Source organism: Eutrigla gurnardus (assembly GCF_963514095.1).
Source record: "Eutrigla gurnardus genome assembly, chromosome: 8".
Lineage (NCBI taxonomy): Eukaryota > Metazoa > Chordata > Actinopteri > Perciformes > Triglidae > Eutrigla > Eutrigla gurnardus.
In genome coordinates, this window is record NC_139922.1 from 18,408,121 (window position 1) to 18,428,409 (window position 20,289).

At 40.9% G+C, this 20,289-nt stretch overlaps 1 protein-coding gene across 3 annotated transcripts; it reads right to left on the bottom strand.

Annotated features, from left to right (window-relative positions):
* Window positions 1-976: 976 nt before the first annotated feature.
* Window positions 977-19,813, bottom strand: LOC311017458 (oxysterol-binding protein-related protein 2-like). 3 transcript variants are annotated; one of them, XM_084015825.1, is made up of 14 exons: window positions 19,722-19,813; window positions 10,967-11,329; window positions 8,567-8,693; window positions 7,526-7,601; window positions 7,243-7,377; window positions 6,872-6,969; window positions 6,581-6,763; window positions 6,320-6,427; window positions 5,884-5,973; window positions 5,481-5,601; window positions 5,198-5,323; window positions 4,920-5,043; window positions 4,499-4,589; window positions 977-3,823 (listed from the first exon to the last, which is right to left on the bottom strand). In XM_084015825.1, the coding sequence occupies exons 2-14, from the start codon at window positions 11,001-11,003 to the stop codon at window positions 3,721-3,723; spliced, it is 1,419 nt and encodes a 472-aa protein (XP_083871951.1). In that variant the 5' UTR covers window positions 11,004-11,329; window positions 19,722-19,813; the 3' UTR covers window positions 977-3,720. The 3 variants fall into 3 exon arrangements, with proteins under 3 accessions (XP_083871951.1, XP_083871952.1, XP_083871950.1); XM_084015826.1 differs by lacking the exon at window positions 19,722-19,813 and adding an exon at window positions 15,387-15,476; XM_084015824.1 differs by lacking the exon at window positions 19,722-19,813 and adding an exon at window positions 12,897-13,079.
* Window positions 19,814-20,289: the final 476 nt, after the last annotated feature.

Genomic DNA, 20,289 nt, shown 5'->3' on the forward strand with positions numbered 1-20,289 from the left:
CCTCTTATGAAAATATCTTGTTTTTCACTCACTAACAGACATTTAACAGGGGTTGTTGGAACTATCTTTCTTTAGAATGAAACATTTCTTCCCTGTGGGTCGGTCCATCACGTTGGTCCAGACATATCTGCATAAATATGATTCATTTGTAGACATTGATGACAGAACTAAGGCTGAATTCCATTTAGCTGCTTCAGTTTCAGGTGATGGTATTGCGCATGCTGACTCACTTGATCTCAACAGTCATTTTTAATGTTATTAATAATAATAACGCCCGTGTTTTTCCTGCTTTGACATGTTAGGCTGTAGATTCTGACTCTGGTCTTCTGGAACATCAGACCAACTTCTTCTTTGTACTTCTGAGTCAATTTAAGATGGTTTTATGTCACTTCCCCAGTATCAGATGTTTTAAATATGAACATTTTAAACCTTTTATCCTTAAACACATATTGCAGTGCTTCCGTACTGCAACGTATTTCTGAGTGAAAGAGGATAGGCCAGCACACATGGTTAAATATGTGAACAATATGACCGTCTGTGATTATAAAGAACCATTAATGTTAATAATCTCCTCAAATTAGATGTCAGATTGAAGAGTGCCGTCATAATGACAGCTGCTAGATATTCATCGTGTTTCCGCTCAGGATTTCAGATACATTTTATTCTAAAAAAGAAGGAGTCACAAAGTGAAATTAGGATTTTATTAGTAGACATTCCCCTGTTCATTAATCTACCAAGTTGTCCACAGATTGGATATGACCCCTCACATTCCCCCCACCCACCTCAAAATAAAACATCTGGTACAACGTTCTCACCAAAAAACTGTTTAAATACTATAAAAATAAATCAATTGCACAAAATAATTTGCCGTTTCACTTGTCATTAGCTCTGTGCAGCGCTTGTACACATCAAACAATCGACAACCCCGTGATGTTGCAGTCCGAGAGACGGAGGGTCAAACTCAACAGGAGAGAGATTTTTATTTTTTTTTATAGAAAGAGCCGACACGCAAAGAAAGCAACACAGATCTAGTTAAGTGATGGAGGACAAGTCATGTGACCGCTCCACATGTTTACTCGCCACTTGGACCATCTTACCAGCTGACATTACTCTTCTAGTTTGTTCCCGTTAGGCTTCACTGACTCTGCAGCAGTTGGCCGGTGTAAAGTTCTACTCAAGTAGTGTTTGTGTGATGGATGCTGAATAACAGCCACACAGTTAGTGGCTGGTAAACAGACAGATGGAACGGCCACAGTAACACACAGGGGCGTTAAGCAGACTCATGTTTAAGTGACAAAATTAGGAGGTGCTGGGATTAGCTACATAAGCAAGAGAGGAAAAAAATGACAACAGAATTATTTCATTAAACCTCAAACATCATAAATAATAAACATAAATAAAAAAAATGTAATAACAAGGGAATGAAGGAGGCACAAAGCATGACATAGAAATGATTACTTTTCTAAAAACAAACACGAATGCAACATTTAGTTGATCCAAGATGTCCCCAAAATTCGAGCAATGTCCAAATATTTGTTAAGCTAAACGAGGAAGGCAGTCAATATTTGGAAAAAACATCTACTGAAGCTGTGTGTTTGTGTGCGTGTAAAGCTAAAGTACAGTAACAGGTCAGACATGTCGCTTCTGTTCATGTTGAGGTGCAAACATTGCATAGTTGCTGTTGTGAAATACGTCACAGCTGCTAAATGCACTGATGAAACCGTGATCTTTAAACTGCAGGGAACACGACGTACGAAGTGTTGAGCAACAAAATTAAGATTGCTGAAGATGACAAGTGGCAGCTCACTTTCTCCAAAATGTTATTTAAAAAGGATGCATTCATTGTTTCCCATTTTTCATCTCACCAGTGCAAGCAGGTCTGCAGGGAATGTGAAGAGTTGAGGGTGAAATCCAGGCGAGAGGGACCAGAAACACACACGAACTTAGACTTTTTGCATCTGCTTCAACGAGAGCAAAGCAGCAGATGAAGGCATTTTAAAGTGAAGTTCTGTACAAACACTAGATATCCAGACTGTCTCCCCCTCGCTCAACATTCATTAGAGATCGTTTCACTTGGTTGTTATGATCTTTTTAGAGTAAAACTTGACTTGCCGTCATTCTGTGTTAAGTTTTGCAATCGGCATCAGAAGAAAAGGACGACACACCCAGACGGCTGATGTGTTGTGCATCTTCTTTGCAGGTGATCCGTCCCGTTTTCTAACATCCAATCCAGCCGGACAGCAGAATATCGAACGCTGAGTGTTAATTTACATATGACCGACATGAATAACGTTTTCTTTTCAATCACGCTGTGAGTGAGATTAATAATAATGACGTAAATCTCAAGGGTTCCATCCAGGCTCTCGTTCTCACAGCCAACACTGCTTTAAACGTCTGTAAATATTTCTACGCTCGATTCACGCGACAAATGTGTTGTACGGGATTACATCACTGCTGTGTCTAACCTGGGAAATAATTACTCACTATAAATGTCAAACGCGTTGTGGTGCGAGAGATGTGAACCTTCACTGTCCATCAGATTTAAGGGGGATAAAAAAAGAAACAGACAGGATGGTTCTGAAAGAGCAGGTCATAATGGATTAAATCTCATCTCCATCAGATTACAGCCAAGTGTTCTCACACTGGAGCTCCTGCTTTACACTTCAGTAAACCTCAGCCTCGATTTAGCAGCAGCACATTTAAACAAGCTGCATGGAAACAATCAAACTGTGGGCCTGTTTGTAAACTCACTGGGGACGGTTAACTATACTGTACATTCCTACTTTTACAGACACACAGCGGCTACGAGCCAAGTGGGGACGACAGTGGCCTGAAGAGAACATAATGGGGTTTATTTTCTCCACTCAAGGTGCACATTCCACTCTGCTGTCGAGGAAACCTCCGTTTTCTAGTAGTCGACTTCTTTTAAAAACATGAACCTTTAGTAGAAAGCTAAGAGGGGAACAGTGGATACTAAATGTTTTAGGGATATGAGACATGAAGAGTAATGAGCTTGTTCTCGCATTTAGCATCAACGTTATTTCTTTATAGTTTTGTTCCTTAGAAAGTACATCGGCGATTTTTTGTGAGTGTTTTAAAAAAAAAAGGAAAAAGCATCCTCAAGATTCATCTTCAGTCAAAGGAGCATTCACGTCCCTGATTTCCCCGTTGACTGGGTGTCCGTCCATGTCCATAAATCCACCAAAGCGGTTATGTTTTACTTCATGTCGTTTTTATTCATATTTACTCATTAATGACACGTGACGTTTTAAATGTCGTCCTCCAGAGGCTTATCAGGTGGAGAGAGTTTGATTGCGAAGTCGTTAAACATTCAGGTTGGGTCTGTGAGTTCGTCGTACCGGCTCTCCGCCGCTGCCGTTTGATCAGGAATAAAATGGTTCTTGTGCTCTAAACGCTGCCGGGGGGGCAGAGAGAGATGGGGAAACGATTGCTGGTCGCCGTGTGACGTAATCACACAGGATGAGAACGACACCTGGAAGTGAAGATGAAAAGAGTAGACCCGAAGACTCGTTGACATGGAGCAGGTCGCTGTTTGAGAGACGTGATGGGAGCCTGGATTCTGAGCTGGGTGTGTCAGTTTAAAGATGATGATGAAGGCAGTGAGATGAAGATGGGGTGCGTGGATTCTTAACATTTCTCTCCATTTCATGACAGGCAGGTCATTGCAGGTTGCAGAGGAGGAGGATGAAGGCTGGGCCATCAGTAGATGTCGGGCAGGTCTTGGTAGCTCCTATTGAAGTAGCCCCCGGTGTAAAGCCAGCCCTGGGAGCTGGTGTACGGGTTGGTGCCCATCTGGAACCAGCTGAGACACAAACAAACATTAACAACGGAAGAGCTTTCCTGCTTAATGTATCACAAAAATTTAATACAAAGACAACATTTTAATAGTTTTTTTTCTGACTTTGAAGCATCGTTTTTATTATTTACCATTTCATTCGTGAAATCACGTTTCTGATCTCACATTTCATTTATATTGCTTGACAGTTAAATCGATGTGTATTTTTATGTGAACATTGTTTTTTCTTTTAAACGTCAGCCTGGCGTTCGCTGTGCTATTCTGTCTGCCACTGTGCAAATCGAAGGCTCCTTTAACAGCACAAACAGAGTGGACAGCGCTTTTGTTGTCCCTGGTAACCATCAGTAACCTTAACTTCTTTACTATAAGTTTGCGAGGACGGTAACTGGAAAACAAAAAGCAGTGTGTCCGGCATCAGGGTTGCAAAGAAAGTAGCTCCACCAACTCCAAAGGTCACTAAAAAAAGATGACCTCATATGCTCATTTTCACATTGGTTATGTCATCACACATTCATTTGCATAAAGCTTTTTGATATTCCTTTAACAGCATCATCTCCACATCACATAAACCGAGCTCTTGGCAGACGATGGCGATGTTGACCCTGTTGTGTTTGTATCATCTGGATGTTGAATTGAATGATGGGGGCACAGACAGTCAGTATATGTGTGTGTGTTTCCCACCTAGTAGACCACTCCTCCTCATTCTTGGCTCTCTCCTTTCTGGAAGCTCTCTGTTTCTCCTCCAGTCTCTCCTTCTCCCGACTGGCCTCATCTACAACAAAAACAACACTCTTTCTTTATGGATCACTCACTTAAAATCAACCAGGTGACCTGAGACGGTGACAAAGACACCCAGCAGGTGGCAGCATTGTCGTATTACTGTCTATTCCTTGTATCCAATCAGATAATTCGGCAGCAGTGATGAAGTCCGACAGGAAAGGAGGTTTAGAGAGAATAATCTGCACCATCAGTCAGCTGTAACTCCCGATTATACTTTGGTCTTTTCAGGTTTCTGCAGGGCACGGCTGCCAAACAAGTCGCTGCATGCGCAGGCGAAAAGAACTCCATTTAACACCAATAATGGGCTTTTAAATTGAGTTACCCATGTTGCCATTCTCCATGGCCCTGATGTCAGGCCTGAAGCGACAGTCGGTGGGGGCCAACGTGGCCTCCATGCCCGGCTCCAGCTCATTGAGAGACATCGTGAAGTTGGTGAAGTTGTACATCTGGGGGAGGAAGATGTATGAGTTTGAAAGTGTAGTCTTGAGAGAAATGTGAACGTTTATTTGATATGAAATATACTGTTTTCTGGTTTGCATGTTTGTGACTCCAGTTGTTTTGGCGTTCTATGACATTGTGTGTGTGTTTTTATTTTCGTACCACAGAAGAGTGTGCTGGTCTGGAGTCTATCCTCCACAGCAGAGTGCTTCCTGGTACAACAGAAACCGTCTCCTGGACGTCAGGCATGTCGTCTGCGTCGTCGTTCTCCGCCCCCTCCTGCTCCTCCTTGAAATAAAAAATAAAAAAAACAGCAGACAAAGAGAGAGAGGTTTCCATCACTTAACGTAACCGAACGATACAACATTGAAAAATAATACAAACAACAGTTTAAGATTGAAGAAATAACAGACGTCAATTCACAGATTTGAAAACTTGCCCTCACATTTTTGTGCTTCCTGTTGTCCCCCCTCCTCTCCGACTTCTTGTGGGCCTCGTAGGCCTGAGGGTCGACGCTCCACATGCACTCGGTCCACTTCCCATAGATGACACAGTGCTTCTTTTTACTGCACGGAAAGAAAAACAGAACACCGGAGGGAGAAGAGGAAGTAGGGGGGAGGAAGAGGGTCGAGATGAGAAAACGAGAGGATGAACACACAAGAGAAAGAAAGCAGAAGCCGTAAGAGAAGAAGAAGAAGGGAGAGGAGGTGACGAGGAAGAAGAGGAACAATGAGAGAAGGGAAAGGAAGCACCAGATTAGTTTTATCAACTTTCTGACCTTCTCATGCTGTAAAATAGTCAAATATGAATATTGTAGGCGACATGGCAGTAGAAGAGTAAACTCTCACCTCTTATCCTGGATGTACCCCTCCACTTTGTGCAGCTCTTTGCCGAACATCCCACAGGGCTTGAAATTCAACACACACTTGTCTCCAGTGCTGCAGGAAAAAGGGGAGAGAAGAAGACCCGGTCAGCACCTCCTTCATAGCTTTGTTTCAAAGTCCTTGACCATAAAGATGACGCAATAAAACCAGTAAATAAAAAAAGGGATAAATTCATGTTGTCAGAATCCAGAAGCAACAATAAAGCTTAAATTGTGCAAGACTGTGATCTCCTGACTGAGTGTGAAGGAAATAAGGACAATGCAAGCATTGCAGAGCTTCCCTGGATTAATAAAGGATTAATGGATCCACAAAGAGTAGACATGCTATGCTATGTGATAAACGCTAGGAAAGTAAAATGAATGCATGCAATCACGGACAACATCTCCCGTGTCTGGTTTACCTGTGGTTGATGATTTCCACGGTGCCGTACTGCTCGATCCACAGTTTGCCCAGGATGATATTGTGTACACAGCACATAGGGTTACTCCATGTGTACGCCTCATTGTGCCTGGAGGAGAGGAGAAAAGAGGAAGGAGGAGTGATGAGAGAATGATAGAGGGGATGAAAGAAAAAGATGGAGGCAGAACATCGAGGAGAGGAAAGAAAAGAGAACTGTTTTGGATCAGGAAACTGATATGAACACACAGTCTTTGGGACTTACTTGAGTAGCTCTAGTGTGATGGTCCCTTTAGGCTCAGCCTCAACACTCTTGCCCCAGAACTTGAGTTTGGGGTAGATGGAACCATGGAAGACGAAGTCCCCGACCAGACTCTCTGCATGGAAGGCACTGACTGGGGGATGATGGGATACCTGCTCCGAAACCAGCCGGAAACCCTGGTCCTCTCTGTAGAAGGCAGCGGAGAAGACGGAGAATAAATACACGGACTGTAAACTGGATGACCATAAATAGAGCAGTGTGTGTGTGTGTGTGTGTGTGTGTGTGTGTGTTTACCTGATGAGTTCGTAGGTCTCTCCCAGCAGCGGGTTGAAGGGTTTCCCAGTTCTGTCCCACTGAGACGCAACTGCTGACACAGCGAAAGCAGCTACTGCCTGAAGACAAATGAGTTACAGATCCTGTACGTGAGTGTGTGACAAAATCTACATCGCCCATGTATTTCTTTAATTTACTGTTTGCATCCACTGATTGTGATTAAATGAGCAACCGAAATACACTCATTTGTTTTGTTTTCTTGTTTTTATCAGCAAGAGTCAGTGCCCATAAAAGAATATCATAACATGCATACAGCACAAAAATGACAACATTCAAAAAGAAAAGAAAGTTACAGATGATGTAGATGGCGTGAGAGTGTGTGTGTGTCTGACCTGCATGCGTTGTAAGGAGTCGGGCAGCGAGCAGGCTCTGTTGATGAGGTAAGTGTGCTCCATGTATTCTGTGATTCTCTGCAGGAAGCTCAGAGGCTCGTTGAAGGCGATGGGCATCGTGATCTTAGAGAGTTCCTGTGAAAAGCACAACATGAAGTCTGCATTTTAGATTTTTGACCCTGACTCACAGATTAATATCAGGAATCATTTGAATTTCTGCAATTGGAAAGGGTAAATTGATGCCACATCGACAGACTGAGGTTGAAACACGGCTGATCCTTACCAGACCAATGCATTTCTTCAGGATGCTCCAGACACTGATAGTGTTTCTAGAAAACATGGGCGCGGGTAATGACGTCCTAAAAAACAAAACAAAGACGGACTTGCTTTAAGTGAAAACACAAAGTATCAGAGTGGCTGACAAAAATAATGCTGACAGCAGGCTTTAAGTCACAGAAAACAAACAAAGGAAAAACATCCTATCTTTTTCTCTTGTTTCCTTTTATGTTAACTTCTGTAGAGACATGATCATATTCCACATCTAGAAAATCACACCACACTCAGTCACGGAGTCTAGGAATTAAGGTCCTGGGCCTGTATTCATTAAGCTTCCCACTCTCCTCAGAACATGTTGTTTTTTCTAGCTTCCCCTTTCAGACAAGAATGAAAGACAAATGCAGTTAAAAGTTATTCACAAAGCATCCTAAGAGGCACACAAAGAAGAGGAAATACAAAGAGATATGAGAATATTCATAGTTAATGAAACGCTACCAATTAGATTGTGCAGGTTAATGTTTGGGGTCGATCTCATCAGAGATCCGCTCACGTCTCCCAAGCAAATAAATATAACTATCAATAAATGTAGGCTACTCTTGACGTATGCCTATGGCTTACAATGTATTCATTACATAAAATAGTGTATACAAGTATTCAATGATTAAGCCTATTTCACCGTCCGTTCCATGAGCATTATCAATAAGAATGCATTTTATTTTTCTTGTTTGGATCAACCAATCGCACCTCTTCATGTCACTGCGTCATACCTAGCAACGGGGTTAAGATGAACATGTACTGTAACAAAGATGCCTCTTAAGTTAATTGACTCATTGTTTTTTGGGTGTTTGTCACTTCAAATTATGTTTCATGTCAAAATGGCAGCAGGGTTCATGGTCACAAACAAACTCCAGTCAGTAAGAGGTCTGACCCTGCCCAACGCTCTGGTTTCAGTGGGAGGTGTCACATAGTTTCTGGACGAGACATCACGCAGGGATCAACATACAAATACAAACTGCGGCTGGAATGTGCTGCAGGAATGCAGCAGTACCTGTGTTTCTTGATGCCGTTCTCCTGTGGCACCGACCCGTTGTTCTTCTGACTGCTGCTGTTAAACACCAGCGCATCTTTGAAGCTGGCCTCCGACACCCCTTCATACGACTCGTCCGAATCCAGGCCTGCGGGACAGAAAAATGTGACATGAGGTGACAGTTACGACAAATCCTCCTCCCTTGTACCTGCTCCTTCATCAGTGTAAAAAAAAAACAAACAGTAAAAGACATAGAAAGTCAAATACACAGAGACACATTGGGCTTTAGGATTTTGCTGGCAGCTGTTTTGGGTCAAATATGAATATTGTATTGTCTGTGATCGTTTAATGCCGAAACAAAATACATCTGCGTGCTGATTTGCATCAGGAACTTCTGGCCCGTGTCTGACTGGCAAATTTTAATGATCGCCTATAACCATTTACAGTGTACTGTGTATTTTATTTAAATTCACGGTCAAGATTCCAGTTTCAGGATACAACATATGCCAGGCTAAACAGCAAAATATATGAAACCATGGCACCTTGTTTTAATATATGCAATAGCTGCAATAAAAATGATGGAAAATCCAATAAAATGCTCCATATAGCTGAAAAATATTTTCTAAATTCAAGAGAATGACCTTGTGAACAAGAATTAAGAGACAAAACTGAAAAAAGCAAAAAACACAACAACAAAATAGAGCAACATTATGCTGTGAAACTGTTTTGTGAAAAAGTTTTTCCTCACTGCAAAACCACACCAGCCAACGGACATGCCTACACTGGACTGGTGAGTTTTCACAGTGTGGGGTTTAAATCTTTTCATTTGTTGTGGTCAGCCTACTTCTTTACTATTTGTTGTAAAAGAAAAAAGAAAATAATAAACTTCATTACTTGGCCTGACAATAACAGTAAACCTGCATGTGATGGAAGGGGCGTTAGCAGTAACTGTTTATGGGAAGAAGTGTTGATTGATAGCTGCGTGGTAGCCACAACACGAACAAGGTATGTGAGTATTAAGTGCTGCAGGGTGGAGTTGTGATGAACTCGAGGTGAGGCCTTAACAACGGCTTAAAATAGACTGAATTGTTAATCATTTAGTAAACACGCCTACTCAGCTGTCAGCATTATATTGAAGGTACCAGGTGTGTATTCTTACCACATCAGGTAAGCCATTTGAAATGTATTGCAAAGGCCCTTCTCATGTATATATAATGCGGTAAGAGGAACAGGATATTCAGCCCATCAGACAGCCCGTCACTATGTGCAATTGTTTTATTCATATCTGTCCCAAAATATGAAAAACATACTAAATTTAAATTTGAAAAATGTGCCATTTGCTGCAAATCTCCATGTATGTATTTATAATAGAAGCTAATGTCCATATAAAGAGTAATTTGACAACATCTTACAAGTCTCTGTAGCTGCCATGAAGTGACCTAGCAGCAGATCTCTGTGATAAAGTGATAAGAATTTAGTCTCGTTTCTGCAACTCAACGTCAGACTTGGAACTTTTAAGAACTGGTAGAATTTGAGGATAAATATCATATAACTCTGAAAAACACAAAACCACCAAGGAAAGTATTGACAGTTATAATTAAATTAAATTGTCTAGGATAAATTATTATCCTAGATAATAAGGCCACACTTGAAGCCACCTGGTGCTGCTCACAGCTTATAAATAATACAAGCTAATCAAGCTAAACCTCTCAAAGTTAAATGTCACAATGACACTGGAGAGACCAAAAAAACCTGAATGTACAACACCCTTGTGAGTCAAGCCAACTCTAGATATGTTTTCAGCAAACTCATTTGTTAATTAGCTAATGTATGGATATCAGGCCCTTTGTGGCAAGCATGGCAACGTGTATTACAGTCTATGAATCCATGGGGGTCGACTTGGATGATCATTTGTCTTATCTCTCCCCAGTAGCAGACATCTAAAATCAGTTAATCATAACTATAAGTCAGGATTCATTTAACTGCCTCGAGACAGACTATCATAAAAATAGTGTTAAGGGCTGATTCCGTTTTTTCCCGACTGATAAACCCACTCCATCCCTTCTCTGCCTCTGTTGGGTAAAATAAGTAGACCTCTGAATTATTGAACTGATCATCAGACTAAGGCAGCTTAGGTTCCACTGGATGGTATTATGCTTCTATGATGGAGACAAAATAAAACACCGATCACCTATCTAATCAGGACTGACAGCATATTGCCACGAAAACGGTGCCGCAATCCACACACACTGTGTTTGATTGGTTTGTGAAATTATAAACAAAGACTGTTAAGGCTCATCGAATCAACATCAAGAATAAACAGCATTAGTGATTTGAGGACGAACTTTCTATTTTGGAACTAGCACAGAAAAGACACCACAAACTGCTCCAACCTAACCTCCCAAAACCACACACTCCCACCTGTGACGGCGTCGTAGAACTCATCCTCATTGTTCATCTTCCAGAGACAAAGCCGACCAGTCGTTTAGGACAGATGTACAACTTCTAGCACATGTTCCTTTTGATGGCGATCCCTCAGAGTTCGTCTGGAGGGAAACCTGTCCACCAAGGTCCCTTTGGAGTGTCACCACGGCAACGGCACAATATTCAGTTGACAGCTAGGGGTAGTCCAAAACTTAATATGGTGCCAGCAGATGGAAGATGATTTGACCACAGAAGAGAGACACCAGGAGAGTGAATCAGAGCCACTGACAGCACATGAACAGCTGATGTGACTTCTGCGGTGTGTTTCTTTGGCTTTGCTGAGAGAAGCAAATTAAAGACCTGTCGAGACAAAAGGAAAAAACACATAAGTATTTTGTTTCTGTAAACCAAGAGTCTATTTTTCCCAATGAACCTGGAATGACTCATAGGCATGTGACAGAAAACCATATTTTTGCACAAATCAAGTCCGTCTACTCAGCAGTATTGTAAAGGCTAAAGAAAGCTACAACTATTTAACCTCGAGTGTTATTTTACTGCAAGTTTTCAGATGACAAAAAAAAGGGTCATTCCCAGCTATCTGGGCTACCAGCTGAAAATCTGCTTAGTCTGGCTGAGAGACAGTCTTGTCCATCATGGCCCACTGAGTGCAAACAGAGAGTTTTCTAGTCCAGCAGTTATATAATCGGGTCACCACTGGCATGCTGGCTCTTTGTTACGGTCTGTTCTCACTCAAGACCCCAACAGCCATTCATCTTCAAATCTTTTTTCGGATCATTATAACACCAACCGGCATCATCTGACAATCAGGGCAGTAACAGCAGGTTCAAAATGACCACCAGAAAAAGTCGCTTGGAGGACAAATTGTTTACAGCCCTCTCATCCTGCTGAATGGCAATGAGTAAAGAAGACAGGTTGACCATCAGGTACGGGATGACGTGACATGAACAGGTCAATCAGGATATTAAGTAGTCAGTTAGTCACTTTAAAATAGCTTTTGAAAGGGAATGTTTTGCTGCGCAGATCAGTGTTCTGCCGTATAGAAATCTCCCCAGTATGTCCATCACATTTGCATGAAACATTTTCCTCACAAAGACACAGCCCACATGGCAAACACAACAAATGTTGACTTACACTTTGACTCATCATTAATAGGAGAGGCTCAGCAGAAGGCTACACACAATCACACAGCAAGGGTCTTCTTGTAACGCACACTAGAACCTAATCCAGTACTTTTATGTATTTTATCCAAACATCGGGACTTATGCTGGACATGAAATTGTTGTGGAATTCGTCTGTACCTATGTTTCGAGTTCTTTATTAAACACTGATGCATTGAGAAGTTGGGCGTATTCTTTGTGAGTAGCTGTGGCTCTTATCACATAATCAGCGGTTCAATCCCCAGCTCCTCCAGTCTGACATAACTTCAGTGCTGTTATTCTTAATTATTTTTATTCTTCAAGTTTTTTTTGACTGTGCCAATTAAGACTGTGTATACGTTCACAAGGACTTTTTTGTTTTCTTTTTTACACTGATAAAGAGTTTGACCACTTCAAAGTAGCCTAAACTAAATGACAAAACCTGAATAATATGGTTTGTTGAGTCCATATTCCTATCTTTGACTAAATTTTTATTGTTTTTTGGCTCCTCTCTTATTTCCGAGTCCAAACTAATTATCAAACATTGCTCAGTGTGTTTACAGTGGTCATTATAAGACATGATTATTAATACCTTTCAGGTCCTTAATTGTTTCCGAATGAAGTCTAGCACATTATACACATGTCATGTAGCAATAGAAACACAGGTTCATCAATCTTAATTTAGGCAATGTCATCTGCACTTGGTCCTCTACTGATTATTGACTTTATTCCTAAAAGGATATAGTGAATGATCACAAAATCATACATACCTGTAGTGTACTGAAATCCCACAAGAGGCTAATCCTTCCATACAAGTATTAATTTCTGAAGGTGAAACACAGAATCTGGGGGGGAAACCTCTTGTTCTCTCTTTCCCTTCCTCTCACTCCGTTTTCCTGCAGTGGAAGGGTTTCACCTTACCCACGAACAGTCACGCCTTCAGCACACAAATGAACTCTCGCCTCGTCCTACACGATAGATAAGGTGGACAGAATGGATGACAAGCTGGTATTACATTTTTCCAAATCCAATCTTGGATCTTTGTTGTGGTTGCCAGGCTCCTCCCATCACATCTATAGGGGTTTGTTTTAGTAACCAAATAAGATAATACCCTAACAAAGTCTGGTATTTACTGTGGAAAGGTACAAGTTCAGCAGTGCATTTTTAAAGACAGATCAGAGGAAATTACACAGTTTAACTTTTCATGTGTTTGAAACGTGTCTCGGAATCAGAGGATAATGTTTTACCCATGATCTGCAAACAACAATGAACGGGAAACAATTGCCTGAATGTTTTTCTCCACATAGTAATGATATTCTACTATTTTTCAGATAGTTTGACATTTAAACTGGTGTTTCCTATCAGGACCTTTTGCCTGCACAAGTAAACCTCTTTAGATCCTTCTGTAGCAGCTACTGAGCCTACAAAAATGGAGGTGAGGATGTGCAGACTCCTTGTCACTAAAGGTAAAGGCAAAAAAAACAGTTCATAAAATCTAACACCTGGCAGTGTATGACTACGGTATATCTAAAGCTACGCCTACCTGTATGTCTGTGACTGAAGCAAACATGGCTGCAAATCTTATTTGCATGCCTTACAGGCACCAGCTGTAGTCAAACTGCTCACTAAGACTCAGTATTATTGGATTATTGGTTTGATGAAATAGACTAACTTACAAGTTCTCATGTCATTAAAACAACAACAAAAATAAATTGAAATGCATCTTGCAGGAATTCCTCCAACATTTTTACTGGTGACAATTCACCAATACTCTACATGGGAATCTCTCAAACAGACGGCATTAAAGTTAGATTAAACATAATCTCATAGCATACTGCTTCCGCTTATGAGCCAAAAACACGCCTGGGAGTCACCACACAACACTTACTTTGTATTAAGCAACAGGGAGCATCAGGTTTTGCAGATAATGAGCATGCAGTTGCTGTCACAGAATATGTGCAATGTGACGGCACTGGAGCAAAAGTATGCATAAGTAAGCACTGGTTGAACTAAAACCCTCAGGTTGTTATTTCCCAGATGTGAAACAGATTCTGCTCCTTGGATTGTTTCTGGAGGACGGTTGAGGAGGAACACTCATCGTGGAGGCCACAATAACAGACTCACCGCAATACGCTCCCATAGGTCGTATTCGAGTGCATGGACCAACGACAACTGTGGTCGTATGAGTTGGAGGACTTGTTGCACAATAAATAGGTTTGCATGTCTGAAAAGAAACAGGAACTGAATCTGTGCATTATCTGGGGATGAATCTTGCTAAAATCTTAATCTCATTCTCAAGAATCTAAATTACACCCATTTTCTGTAGAGCAAATGTTTTCTCATACCAGCATCAACAACTACAAATGAAAAAAGGACAGGACATTCTTATTTGTACACACTAAAACTTGTTTGTGTATACTTTTATCCATTTTGGTAATATTATGTTGTTAAACAACTGACTTTTCTACTCTATAATTGTGCTGATAAACACACACGCACACTGTGTTCCAGACGCCCGTCAGCCGTTACGCAACAATGACAGCCATTGCACAGACACACAGACACACAGACACACAGACACACACACACACACACACACACACACACACACACACAGAGAGAGAGAGAGAGAGAGAGAGAGAGAGAGAGAGAGAGAGAGAGAGAGAGAGAGAGAGAGAGAGAGAGAGAGAGAGAGAGGGGGAGGGGGAGAGAGAGAGAGAGAGAGAGAGAGAGAGAGAGAGAGAGAGAGAGAGAGAGAGAGCTTGGAAGCAGCAGTATCCGGTACACAACATCAACACAACATCGTAACCCAAGTAACCTCAATCTAAGACTCTTTTTACTCACTTACATGATGGCTGTAGAGATTACGTCTTGTAAAGGAGACGGTGAATGCAGTCTCACTTTGGTGATAGTAACTATATCATATTTATCGAGTATGCTTTGTCATCGGAAATATCCCACACAAAAAAAAGAGTGGGCGTTTAACTTCCACATATTTAGGAGATGAGTAAAGTTCCCTATTATAAAAAAAAAAAATCAACTTACACAAGTGGACCATTCATTTGAAGAGACAAACATTAGAAGCTACCAACCATTTGTCAAAGCTATTTAAAGTGATAGCCTACTGTTGGTCCAGATAATCAGATAACTGTATTAGCATGTTAGCATTCCAAATCCAAAGCCTCCCAGCCCAATTGTCAAGCTTTCCAATGGTAAATAACCTCACTGCCAATAATTTGAAACCTTAAAGACGAACCTACCGGTGTGTCTGTTCCATTCGGAATCGTCCATTAGTCCAGTGCATGGACACTAGCCTAGCAACGTCTGTCTCTGCTGTCCTCCGAGAGACAATAAAAGCATCTAAAGCAACAGCAACATAAAGACAGAGGACTGGAGACAGAGGAAGAGAGCTGTTGACATGCGAGACGGAGCCCAGTGATGCAAACAAACGTCACACACAAACACACGTCCCACACACACACCTACCTCAATAGGTGACACACCTCTCCAGACTAAGAAACATACACCAACACTCACAAACTCTCTGAAGCACACGATAAGATAAACCTTAGGGAAAAAACTAAAGTATAACAAGCTTTAATGTAACCCATAACAAAAAGAACAACTTTTGAGTAAATTGGAAGCACATCCCATGTAGAAAGGGAAATCAATTCAAGTTGCCTGAAACAAATGAAGGATTGGTGAAGTTCAACTAGCTTGTGTCTCATCCGAACAGAATCCTGCCTGGCCAGACCAGCGGCTGACAATTGACGGACAATTGATAATTTTCCACTGTAGATTGATTGTTTGTTTGTTTTTTTTGCCGGGAGCCTGTTAATTACCACTACATGTTCTGCTCCCGATTTAGGACTTTATGATGCAACAACTAGCATACAATCTCATTGCAACAAACACTGGTTGTCACTACTAACAATATTTGGACATGGATTTCTTGTAATGTTAATGATGTTTATCGGACCTCTTTATTGGCCTGAAAAACAGTAAAAAGAGAAATAACGAGTGAGCTAAAAAAAAGAGAGAAGAGAAGCTTAATTTGCTGATTGTTATATTGTGACTCTCGTTATCCTGATATAATACAGTTAAGATCTGGAGGTTGCTAAGTTCTTGGAAGTATTTTGTCAAAAGGGCCAAATGAGGGCGCCCTGGTTAAGCCATGAATCATGACTGAAGTCCAAAAGCACAAAAAACTGATGCGAGGAAAATTCAATCAAAAGGGAACATTTTAAAAATGAACCAAGCTTTGGAGTTCGTTTATGTCCAATTTACTGTTGTTTTCATTTTGACAATGTGGGTAAAAAAAAAACGCTAAAAGGCAGAAAACCAAACAGCTGAATCATACTGTATCAAAGCATTGTAACAATAAATGTCAGCCCTTATTTGTTGCTTCCCCTTTAAAACATAGTCTAGAGGTAGGAGACATCTTTGCTGCCTGAGGGAAGTAAAATGGAAACAGATATCACAAGACCATTTCCAAAAGGACAGTTTAAATGTCAGTAGGCTACAAACGACTATTATTATATTACAACCAAATTAAATTTCATATGACCTCAATCACAAGACTAACGTCGTCGGTGAAGAGCGATTTGCAAGTGCTAACGTCGACAACATGTATCGTGGTCTGCAGAGGGAGGACTTGCACCGCTGGCTACATTAACGACTGCTCAGCAAACTCAAAGGTACCACAGCAACGTACTCTACCCAATCAGCTTAAATCACATACTGGTGCACAAAGAGGTTGAATCCTTAAAGTATTGTCAGCTGCAGCTGTATACACAAAACAAACAGCAGCAATATAGAAATGCAATATATATGCATCGAAAATCGTTGTCCATTCAAACCGTTGACAAGTGATTAGCAGTTGAATCGAAAAGATTTGCACCTCTAATGAACCCTTTGGTTACAAAACACTGACACACACACACACACGCACACACACACACAGTATGTGAGTCAGCACATTCCAAATACCTGCTCGGAAGTAAAACCTGCTAGGATGAGTCTTACTTTCACACAGGTTTATAGATAGATAGCCTGCTGAGCATCTTGCCTCAAAACATGTGTCCACCCTTAAACACAAACACTGTGACACTCCTAGCTGAAAAAAAAAAGAACATTTTGTGGCAACATTGTTCATGCTGGATGTTGAGCTGGTTCAGCTGGGAAAATCAGGTTTAGCTGGATTCTTCTGTAAATTGTTTCACAGTAAGGACAAGGACAGTAAGCTGATAAAATGGCAGACAGGTTCTTCTCAGTTTGTCCCTGCTGACCAGCATGTACTCACTATGACCATGAGCCAAACAAAGCTGAGTAAAACAATACAAAGGCTGTCTCTCAGAGAGGCTCCTACCCGTTATCCTGCTTTATCATAAATTATAAATACAGTATTGTTTCTCTGTTGCCTGGATGGTTGCCTGGACTAGTGTTGGCTCAAACTTTGCCTTATCCCCATGTGACAACATACCGCAGATATAAAGGCACACGCACACACAAATTGAGCCGCAAATGTTTAAATATGGTTAGTGCCTTTTACATTAAACACTTTACACAGGTAGTAGGATGCATACTAGAAAATTCTAAAATCTAATGTTTTCTGAAAAACCACAAAAACAAATTTCAAATCCAAAAACAACAACAGCTCAAGTAGTTTCTACTAATGTTGCATCTGCTTTGGTGCGTGTTGGTCCGGCCGTTACTGCAATATGTCTTAACTGTGTTGACACCTGGCTTTTGGGACATGCCTTGCAAAATCTCTTTCCTGTTCCTTTTAAATTTAACCAGGGAACTAAAGAAAGCATTCATTGCATGATTGAAATCTCTCTTAAAGGTGAAATAACACTTAACTAGCTAGCCACACACTAAATAAACAAAACCAGAAATCTCCCTTCTAAACTGCCTCACTCTGCTGTTCTGCAGGGTAGAAGGCAGTCTGTCAAATGGAGACCGTCGCCATAGCAACTACCTAAGGAGCTAACTAAGGCACCTCTGGGAGGAAGTCAAGACAAATAACAAAATGACAACAGCTGTAATTCCATAGAGAGTGTCCTGGTGTCTCCTGTAATGTGGCAATACAATCAGCAGATGTCTGCCTTCAGGGAAAAAAAGTCACAAACAAATGACCTGCCTTCTTGTTATAGGAGCTACAACAAAAACTACTTTTGTTTCAAAAGATCAGTCAACTGCTTGATTTGAAAATAATTTTGTTGCGTTTTAATTTATAAATGTGACAAAAATATGAAGAGATGAGTTTGCAGCAGTGAATATAATCACAACATTCAACGTATTGTCACTCTGGCAACAACTGTTACTGATTAAGCAACAAAAGATAATCAATTTCCTATTAATATTGACTAGATGAAGTGTCTCGAAAGCTCAGTATCAGTTCCTTATGCCAGTACCTAAACATTTGTCTGTTATTGTTTGTCCATTATTGCAATGCAAGGTCTGCAAGTGATAGTCAAAATATTTTCAATATACTGTACTGAACAAGAGGATTGGTATCTGATCAGATTTGAGGTCTTATGTGTACACATGTATGTTTCTGTGTATTGGCTGTGAGAAGAAAAATAAATCCCTCTGGGCCAATAAATCTAATCTTTCCTGGCATAGTCGCCATCACAATTCAGTTGATGCAGCAATACAAGCTCTGTCTCTGAGGGATATGTCTACCAGGGAGAGCAGACAAACGCACTGTTGTGTCAGTGCAAACCTCGGTGTCAATGACCTCCAGTACACCGTCATTAAAAAGACAATGCTTTGTTTAGTCTCTCCTGTGAGTTGGATCTAAATGGTGATATAGACAGAAGCCAAACTGGCAGGGGAACATTCCCACTGTTTGCTGAGGCAATTAAACGCGATAGCATCCGACTTCAATGTATGCCTTGCCTGAGATAAGTGCTGCTGGTGACCCTGGCAACATTTCTTACACAAGGGAATCTGGCTGGTTTTTACAAACACTTTCTTCCTTTACTCTTTTGGGAGCTTAACATATCTCCCTCCCATTTCACATTTGATTTGATTTGAACTCACAGGAGCACTACTACAATACTAGACAACTTCTGTACTGTTTGCTAATAGTTTAGAAAAGGCCCGGTGATGAACTGTAGTTAAATATCTATATATCGTTCAACTGGCAAGCTGTGTCTCGTGAATGCATCTTCACTGACAACTTAACGATGTCCAATTCGCTACAGTAGTGGCGAGGATAACCCATCCCAGATGCTATGCTATCGTGAACTGTTTGCTTGCTAACATTAGCACGTACGATTATAACCTAGCTTGACAAATCTAAACTTAATTAACCGAGGCCAACAAATGTAAACGATTAAAAGGTAAATTAATAGCATATGATGACTTATGTTCCTTAGCAACATACACCAAACTGACAGCTCCAACGCTGACAGCACGTCAGGGAGCATTTTGACAGCTAGCATTGACGTTAGCGGGCGGGCTAAAGGGGTAGCTAACAAGCACAGTTAGCAACCTTCCTTGTATAAAGGGAAAAAGGCATACAACGCTAGATTTTCAGCCTTGAAAACACAAGAAGAGACCGAGCAGTAGAATGGCTCTCGTCTTACCTCGGCGGTGTGTACAGGGTGAATGTTTTGACAAGTCCAGAGATATGAGCTGGCAGTTAGTAGCCTTGGACTGACACCGAAGCGGAAGTCGCTGGCCGTGGGGGCGTGGTTAGATAAATGACAGGCGTGGTCCGCAACCAATCAGCTGTACGGCACGGAACGCTTGTCCAATAAGAATACATTATGAATTGGTCGTGTGGGCACATAAACAATAATAGACAGCATTTCAAACAAAGTTTATAATGCTCTGGTTTTCTTGTTTTATATCATGTTATAGATATTTTATTATATTAGTTTATTGTAATCTAAGCCGAAAAATAACAAATATTGATTATCATTCATCACTGAATCCAAAATATAAAGTTATTAAGAATTTCTATTGTAAATATAAAGTTAAACCACGACATATGATCACATATTTCAATTAATTATTCGATCTCACAAGGATTTTGAAACTATTTTTTTAATGGTGATATCGGATATTTGTGAAACATGAAGCCAGAAGGGTTGCATACATATGGTAGGTGGCCACTAATCACCACACCCTGATGGTTTCATGTTCCAGATG

Excerpts from the sequence above, each read along its gene's own strand:
- LOC311017458 (XM_084015825.1), bottom strand. The coding sequence starts at position 11,003 with ATGAACAATGAGGATGAGTTCTACGACGCCGTCACAG. Across the intron at positions 5,974-6,319 it reads GTGGAAATCATCAACCACAG|CACTGGAGACAAGTGTGTGT; the intron begins GTAAACCAGACA and ends TTTTTCCTGCAG. Across the intron at positions 3,824-4,498 it reads GAGGAGGAGTGGTCTACTAG|CTGGTTCCAGATGGGCACCA; the intron begins GTGGGAAACACA and ends TTTGTGTCTCAG.